Below are 10,137 nucleotides of genomic sequence, written 5' to 3' on the forward strand. Positions count from 1 at the left end.
CAAGTTAGAGCAGAGAAAATAAATGATAGTCACAAAAAAATACCTTCTCAGTTTTGAATCGAAGCTAAAACCTAAAATATATTAAAATAATTTTAATATGAATAAGAAATTTCTTCTCGCAAAAGGCGACTACAGTGATGGGATCCATGATCTTTATTGAAGTTATTGAATCTAAATGAGATTAAAATCAAAGGAGTTGAAAATTTATTTTAACTTAAAAAGCATCAAGAAAAAAATGCAAAAAATTACTTGCCATATGCGGGTGGAAACCTTGTACCCCAAGCACGTAAGACATAAGTTTTACCGACTCGGCAAACGTACGTCGCTTCCGACGATTGAAAAAAATAGCAATTTAAGCTAGTTCAAATTTCAAAATTATTTTTCTCTACTTAAAAAGAGCAAAAACGTTTAAATAAGTTTAACTTTCTATGCTATATCAATTTGATTTATATAATATTTATGAAAATTTTAAAAGTTTTGATCCAATTTACAAAATAAGTGTGTCAGATGAAAGGGGTATATAATAAATAATTTATAAAAAGTAATACAATTGATACATACATTTTTCCAAAGGTTATAGCAATTATAGAATTTTTTCACGGAAATCGTACGTTTTTCTTTAACTTGATGTCCGTTTTCACTATATATAAAGTATAGGTATATATAAAGTATTTATCATTAAAGAATTGAATTGATTCATGCATTTTTAAATAAGTTAAAGCAACATAATGTTAAAAAATGTAAAATATAATATCAAGAATTTTTTCACAAAAATAGCACATCTTTGCTACGGTGATCATTATAACTTTTTTCAAAATAAAGAATATTACATAAGTTTTAATTTAAGGTATATATAAAAGTGTCAGTATTTCCGGAACATTTTCAAAAGTTAAGTTGAAAAAGTTAAACTTTCTATACGCATTTTAAAAGGTTTGCACCTCCCCTGTATAANATGTATTTTTTAAGGATTTGCACCCCCCTGTATTGAGGGAATTGGTCCGATTAAAAAAAAGTATGTCGAATGAGAGAGGTATATATAAAGTATTTATCATTAATGAATAGAATTGATTCATGCATTCTTAAAAAAGTTATAGCAACATGTTGTGATTTAGGTTTATTTTATATTAAATAAATAATAACCAGGCGGCTAAATATTAATCACCGTATATTTTAAATCACTATACATAAGTAAAATGCCAAAAACAGTGTCACGATAGTTCTCGCGCTAGAGTTGAAAGATCAATATATTAATTCGTCGATTTGAAATGAAAATTGGGTAGATACTAGAAGTTCACATAATGAAATTTCAACATCTTCCGCCATTTCATCAATTCACCGTCACACAGTATCTTTGCTTAATGGGACATTTTTGATTACACTGTATGTGGCTAAATGGTGTAAAACCGTTTTTAAAATTTCTTTGGCAGCTGGAAGTATTAACTCTTCACCTATGGTGTGGGTTTTTCCAGATTTTGCAATCAATTTTGATATATTGTAAGAAGCAATCAAACCATCATCGCATTGTTTTGATGAGCCTACGAATAAGCCTGAGACCGATGGCGCCTTCTGAAACTTGTCCCTAATATTTGTGAAAAACGACAAATCTTTATTCTGTTTGTCAGGATAAACTTTTTGCAAATATTCCTGCAAACGAGATGGTTTCATTGCCACATTGGAGAACACTTTGTTACAAAGTAAACACATTGGAAGCTGCATGTTGGATGACGATGGAATAAATCCGAACTTTAAATACGTCGTATTATATTGACGGCATTTTCTTTTTGCATCAGACAGTTTTTGAAAATACAATTTTATGAAACGGAAAATTTTTTTTAAAAAACACGTTTTTAACATACTGAATATTACGAGTATAATAACGAAAACTAATACAACATGCGCGGGTCAAATCAAACGGTGTACTAAAAAGTTGGTTATATAATAAAATTTAATGTCCACGCATAATTGCTAAAATAATAAAGATAATAAATTTGTCAACAATGAAAGATAAGTTATTGTACATTGTTCAACATATAGTACCTATTAGTAACTTATAGTTATTATATGGATTATCAAGTATGAATTATTTTTAAGTCGCACCATGTACAACGTTTTTACGTGAACACGCTTGCCGCCCTTCTACAATCCAAAACTAGTTCAATGCCCCCCAGTGACACTTCACCGCCCACTGGGGGGCGATATCGCCCCCATTAGGAACCACAATATCAAAAATATTATATTGATTCGGTCATTTAAAAAAAAAATTACAGCAATTTTAGGTAAAAAAAAATTTTAAAAATTTTGATAATTAGCGATTTTTAAATTTGTAATTTTTTGGGGGATTTCCCCTGTTTACGGGGAACGAGGGAAATTTTTTCAATTTTTAAGGGTAATTACTTCAACTATATACGATTTGTGATCATTTGACATATCGTTGAAAGAAATCGTACTATAGGTATAGTTAATAGGTTCAAATTCTGCATCATGCCTATTTGGTTCACATGATTTTCGGTATAATTTTGATAACCAGCAACCAATCCCCAGTAACTGCATAAATTTATTTTTAGATAATTACCCCTAGAAAATACCATTAATATTTTATCAAAAAAAAAATATACAGCATTTCAGAATTTTTTTCACCGACGACATAGTAACATATTTTATATGCAAAGCCAGTGGACACACTTCAAATAATTGTAAAAATGTAGTTGATATACAAAAAACTAATACTCCATCCTACCCAAACAAATTAAACGAACCTGATGACTTCATCATAGACCACACTAAATTAATTGAAAATATCCGCTCTCCCACAAGCCCGACGCTTGATATACTTGATCAAACCAAATCGGATTGGGCCGAAAATCCGGAAGAAACAATTTTTTTTCCTCTAACCCCAAATTATTCCGATGAAACACTGCCTCACGAACAGAAACTCAGAAGAGACTATTGTCTGATTCGTCTTCCTCTTAACCTACGGACTGCCCAAATGCTGTATTGACATCTACCTCAGAAAAAAAATTATAAAACTACCAAGAAATCTCGTTAAAAAATTCATCAATCAGTCTCGACACAAATTTGGACGAAAATTTAAATCCAATCATCGAACACTTTACTATCAATGAGCCCTTACCAATCATATACACCTAATTTAAATATATCCTGGATAACTTTAACAATAAATTAATGAATATCCACACTCTTATCGAAGGCGTAAACACAAGCATCCCAATTTTAATGGACACAATCGAACAAATTCATCCTAAAATAAAGGACAGATCACTCAAATCATGTCTAACAAAGCTTATAAATCTACTTTTCCAATCTCAACCCCTTCAACAAAATTCTATCCAAAACTAAACATAACAAAAACCATACTAGTTTCATTACATAATCTCTAAAATTTCTAATCATGGACACTATCATTCAATGGAATATAAACGGTCAACACAAACACAATACCCACAGAGCAAAAACTCACATCGAACCAATCGCCCTATGCTNAAAACACAATACCGATATCCACAGAGCAAAAACTCACATCGAACCAATCGCCCTATGCTTCCAAGAAACTAATTTAAAACCTAACACCACCTTTCCCATAAAAGGATACAAAGGTTTTTTCAAAAATCGCCAAACATACCTCCGTGCAAGTAGCGGAATTGCTATTTACGTCAATAACCTCATTGAAAGCACTGAAATTCATATTCAATCTTCACTTAAAGTTATAGCTATCTCCATTAGTCTTAAAACCCCATTATTTTTTTGAAATATTTATCTACCGGATAGCACCATTTTTAGACTTAATGATCTCACAGATATCATCCAACAATTACCCAAACCATTTATCTTTCTCGGTGACTTCAATAGTCGTAACCAAATCTGGGGATCTCATTTTACGGACCAAAGAGGCAAAATTATGGTAAAATTTCTAGAAAATGAGAAACTTATATTATTAAATACTGGAAAATATACCCGCCACAATGCAATCTCACAATAACAAATAGCACATTTGCATCAAACACCGAATGGAACGTACTTAACGAATATAGCAGCAGCGACCAGTGGCAAATTTCTATAAAAAAAACATAGATTTAACAGTCCCTACATCGCCACCAGTCCGTTGGAACTTAAAAAATCCCAATTGGGATCTCTACCGAGACATTATGAATCAAGCACTCAGTGACCACCCAGTCAATCTAAGTAACGAACTTAACCAAACCGAAATAAATTAAATTATTAACAATTTATCTAATATAATATTAGACGCCGGAAATCTGACCATTGGTAAAATTAACATCAAAAAGAAAACAGTTCCATGGTGGAACAAGGAATGCGCTTTATTGCATTCCTTTTAATTAGAGATTACAAAAAATCTTTAAACAAATTTTATAAAACCAAATCCATAGAAGACTACATAACGCTAAAGAAATTACATGCACAAGCAAGAATTATAACAAAAAAAAAGTAAAACTGAATCTTGGCAAAAATACACACATTCAATAAACTCAAACACATCTACAACCAACATGTGGAACAAAATCGAATCCATTAGAGGAATANTATTCAATAAACTCAACCACATCTACAACCAACATGTGGAACAAAATCAAATCCATTAGAGGAATATCTCATCAGCCCCTACCATCCAATCTAATCCATAATGGCCACTTACTTTCATCTCTTACAGATATAACCAAATTTTTTGCACAGCATTTTATCTAAAATAACTGTAATTGTAACTGTGAATACAATTTCTAAATTTCAAACACAAGATAAAAGGAAACATTACAAGGAAACTTGAACTTAACATCTACCAACAAGAAAACACAATAAACCAACTCTTCAATATAAATGAACTACAAAATGCATTATCTGGATGTAAAAGCAAAAGCTCAGGTCCAGACGGCATCCCATACTTTTTTAACCCTCGACACCCTTTCTTCCTTACACAATGATATTTGTAATGCAAAAAATCAAAAACAACATCTAATATTAATAGCCTTAGATTTAGAAAAAGCTTACGATATGGTATGGCGAAACAGGGTCCTGAAAATTATTCAAGAATGTGGTTACACCACATGTTCATATTCCTCCAAAACTTCTTAACAAACCGCACAATACCAGTTAAAGTTCACAATGAATTATCAAACACCTACTTACCTGAAAACGGCCTTCCCAAGGCTTTTAATAATATATTTAAAGAAATACCAAAACCTACAAAACATCTACTTTTTGCAGACGACTGTCACATTTATAACAGTAGACAAAATATGAAAACTACAATGGAAATACTACAACAAACAATCAATAGTCTCCAAAATTGGTCTGAAAAGAATGGTTTCAAATTCTCCCCAGGAATAAGTAAATGTATTTGTTTTTATACCCGTGTTGCAAAGAACCACAAATTATTCCTTAATAATTTTGAAATACCCTTCTGCAAATCTTTACGCATATTAGGAATGATCTTTGACAGTGAATAAAAATGAACCCAGCCCCTAAAAGAACTTAAAAACTCTAGTAAAATGAAAATGAATATAATAAAAACACACTTACTTCATACCTGGGGTGCTTACTCAAAAAGTCTTCTTAATATATACAAGTCCCTAATACTGTCTCGAATAAATTATGGGCCATTATTTATAGTTCAGCTAAAGAAAATCTACTCAAAATATTAGATTCTTTACACAAAGAAGGTATTCGCATTTCAATAGGAGCTTTTAGAACCAGCCCAATCGAAAGCCTTTTATGTTATGCTGAAGAACTGCCCCTCAAACTACGAAGAGAAAAAGACATACATATCCACCGCATAAAAAGGAAAAACACTCCTAACCATATAAGATATAAAAGATTTTCAAAAACCAAAACATAAATCCAACTAACACAATTAGGAAACAAATACCACTCATACAAGATACCTTCTCTCATCTGTGCGCCAAGTTTAGAATCTACACATCTATTAAAAATAAAATAACATTCCAAAAATGTCCACCTTGGCTTTGGAAAATCCATCTCAATACTGAATTAACCAAATATAATAAGTTTGAAACAAAACCAACAATTATCAGGTTCCACTTCAAAGAAATCATCCAAAATAAATACTCCAATTTTATGCATATCTATACCGACGCAATCAAATCTCAACATGGAAATGGCTTTACAATCATCAAAGAAGAAACCAAAATACTTCATAAACTCCATCCGGAGAGCAGCATTTTTACCCCAGAAAACTATGCCATTTTAGAAGCCATCAAATTAACTAATCTAACTTTCAAATAACAATATTCTAATAATAAGCGACTCATTAAGCGCCCTTCTAGCATTCCAAACCCCTTCTCGACAAATAAAATAACCCAGACCGAACTATATTCTACAAAAAAAAATATAGAATTTATGTAGGTACCTTCAAACATTGGTATAGCCGGCAACGAAATGGCAGATAAGTCAGCATATATAGCGACCAAACCATCTTACATCCAACAATTAGTAACATATCGGCTAACGACATAAATATATCCATAAAAAATAAAGTAAATATGACATGACAAGTTACTGGGATTTTGTGCCGCCGTAAAATTAATTAAAAAAATTAAAAAATGCACCAAAAAGTGGCACTACCTACACAATCTAAATAGAAGACAAGAATTCACTCTTAACATAGTGAGAATTCAACATTCCTTTTGGACTCATTAGTTCCTAATCAGCAAAGATCCACCACCAATATATAACAAATACCAAGAAGACCTAACTATCCAACACGTCATCTTAGACTGCCCTGATCTTCAAAATACTCGAAACTCCCAATCAATACCAAACATCTTAGGAGAAGCTCTCCACGAAGACAACAGCAAAAAATTCTAAAATTCCTCACGAAAATCAACATTAAAAACAATCTTCAATTAACATGTATCCAAATTTAAAGCTATTATAATCTTCGATCTTTAATATTAATGTAATTCACGCCATGTAACATGAACACAAGGCTAATAACCTCAGACGTTGAAGCCTGTCTGTCTTTTAAATAAAAAAAATATATATATATATATACGATCCAGTATTTTCTACTAATCATCGAATCTTAAGTTTTATTTTTATCATCTTGAGCCATAAATAATACAATTATCGATTTCTAACTCTTTAGTGTTAGACAACTTTTTTAGCTTCGTGCAAAGCTGAGAAGGTATTAATTTTACCATGATGTGTTTTTTTTTTTTTTGTGTCTGTTACCACTTTTTCTCAGCCCTCAACGAACCGATTTTTTTCAACAATACGTCAAAAGATCACAAATCGTATCTAGTTGAATACATTACCCTTAAAAATTGAAAATTTTGCCCTCGTTCCCCGCAAATAGAGGAAATCTCCAAAAAAAAACAAATTTAAAAATCGATATTTTGTAATTTTTTTCACTTTTTTTTTCTTAAAACTTCCATAACTTTTTCAAAAATAAACAAATCAACATAATTTTTTTTTATACTAAAACCTTAGATATTTCCCTTTCTATGATATAATTTTTTTTGAAAATCTAACACTTATTCTGCTCACAGAGAGGGATTCAAAATAGTAACTTATACTGTATGTATGTGTTTAGCGTTGATAATGGTAACATTGTTTCCGAAATACGTATCCGCGACTTTTCATTAATTTTTTTGTGGCTTTGAGTTTAATATTTTTAATATTTTTTAGTTTTTTAAATTAATAATATTTTTAATATAGTTTTAATTTTACTTAATTTTTGAAATTATTCAGGAAATACTGCGTCCTTTAAGCATATATCAAATTAAAGTTAATGTTATATACTATTAAATGAAAAAAAAAAAATTTGACCCGACACCTTATTTTCTATGCGCAAATAGCTACCGTATTCAAAAATATGCTATTTTTGTGTTAAAATCCTGGGTTTTGTATTTTATTTTATTTTAAAGTACCTTATAAAGACAATACACTGACTTTCATGAATATTTTATAATTTAATTGACATAGAATAAAGTTCATAAGACAAAAGAAATTAAACTTATTAATTTTTTTTGCTTTTTTAAAGTCAAAAAAGTAATTTTTTAATTTGAGTTAGCTTAAAAAGCCAATTTTATCAAGCGGTGAAAGCAACGAACAGTTGCCGAGTCGGTAACACTTGTGTCTTTCACGCATAGGGTACGAGGTTCAAATCCATCTATGACTAATTAATATTTTGCATTTTTTTTTTGAGTTAGCTTTGAGTTAAAAAGTAGCTTGACCAGCTTTTTCCATACAAACAATTAAATACATTAATTTCTATTATTCTTAAAATATTCATTGTGTAATAAACCAAAAAGAAAAGAAAAGAAAAAAAGTAGAATTTAAAAGAAAATTGTTAGAATTATATGGTGAGATGAAGGTGATGAAATAGGCGGTAGGTATTGGGGACTAATGGTAATAAAAATTATTAAATATGATGGTAAATGGCGGAGTAACACATGTTTAAATGTGGCAAGATATTTAAGGGTGCAAAGAATATAATAATATGAATAAAGAAGAATTCAGAGGGGTGAATAAACGGAGTTTAAATACATGAGGGTAATGATCAAATAAATAAAAATGCACACAAACGTTGTGACAAAAATAATGAACTGATCTCGGGGTTGAACAATATTGAATAAATGAAGTCAATTATCCTACAAAACTTTATTACCTATCTTAATGGTTTATTACGCAATAGAGTATTTATAATTTGAAAGCGGGAATTTAAATTTGTACTTACCTTGTATCCCACGTAGTGTGATGCTTATTTTAGACAATCCAATGTTGATTATGAGTTCACACTGTATTTTACACGTTGTACACTTTGAGTTCGACAGTAAATATGACCGTTTGAGAATAAAGCGTTTAATTATAAATAATGCGAAACCGTTACACAAAATCTATGACTGTATTATTATATGCAAGAGATTCTATACACTCTATATTTTTATAATTATAATCAAATAATGTATCTTTAGTTGACTTTGTAGAATGAGTATATTGTTTGAGAGATTATATTTTATTGAGAGATCGACACCAATATTTCTTAAATTTTCCTCTGGCCTGGCCAAAACAAGATTCAGAAATATTTATATCTATGTAAAAGATTTGTCAGGGCGGAATTGTGGTGGCCCAATGTGTCCCGGTGCTAAATTAAAGCACCTTGAAAGGATGCGGCACAATAATCACCAAGACAAAAATTAAACACTAAAAACATATATTTGTAAGTTTCTCTGTGCTGTCTGCCGGCGCGATGTTCGTTAAAACAAAGACATTAAACCACAGAAGATTAGCTACCCAATACACATAGGCTTACAAATATATTCTAACCTAACACACAACTTTAAAAATATTTAATTGCAACCTTTACTCTGTCTGCCGGCGCGATGTTCGTTAGAACAAAGACATTAAACCACAGAAGATTAGCTACCCAATAAGTATAGAGTTGCAATACACTTAGTCATATAATCAATATTTATCATTAACTGAGAAAATTAGAGTTGATTCGGTTTTATTATATAAAAAAAAAATTTTTTGTTTTAAAATATTAGTTGACATTTATTTCCATAATAAAATAAAACATTATTATTTAATGAACAAATTAAATTAAATTAAAAGATTCACCAAAACAAAATTCACTTTAAAATCTCTAAGTGTCATTTAGTTTTAAAGAAAAATATTCTAAGTCCAAATAAATTAAAAAATAAACTAAGTCCCAGAGAGTAAGAATCTTGAATAGAGTGTCGCAGATTTTGTGTATGTTAAAATCGCCGAAAGAACTGATTTTAATAGGAAAAAATGGGTTTTTATAGTAGACGAGGGTCCTGTAGCGATCCCTAGTGTGATCTTAGAAACTGTAGATCTTAATTAATAGTTAAATGTGATTGGCTGGAGCTAATTAAAAACCCACACATGGCGTGACTTTGAATCTGTACGTTAATGAGATTTAATTGCCTAATTTATTGATTATTTTAAGTTTTAAATAAGGGAACTCTGTTTTGGTGATCTTGTAAATTCATAATATATGACATACATGTACAAAAGATAACATAATATAATATTTTAATATTATAAGTAATAATATAATATTACAATTGTCGAATTAGATTTGATATGATAAAAGTATTCAACTACAAATGTAATTTA

General features: G+C 30.3%; 1 protein-coding gene across 1 annotated transcript; it reads right to left on the reverse strand.

The window, feature by feature from the left end:
• Positions 1 to 1,217: 1,217 nt before the first annotated feature.
• Positions 1,218 to 3,892, reverse strand: LOC126909284 (zinc finger BED domain-containing protein 5-like). Its single transcript, XM_050691702.1, is given in 2 exon segments — positions 1,218 to 1,777; positions 3,834 to 3,892. Coding segments are annotated over 2 exon segments (597 nt in total). The 3' UTR covers positions 1,218 to 1,239.
• Positions 3,893 to 10,137: the final 6,245 nt, after the last annotated feature.

Source organism: Daktulosphaira vitifoliae, unplaced genomic scaffold (assembly GCF_025091365.1).
Source record: "Daktulosphaira vitifoliae isolate Bord-2020 unplaced genomic scaffold, ASM2509136v1 Scaffold_229, whole genome shotgun sequence".
Taxonomy (NCBI): domain Eukaryota; kingdom Metazoa; phylum Arthropoda; class Insecta; order Hemiptera; family Phylloxeridae; genus Daktulosphaira; species Daktulosphaira vitifoliae.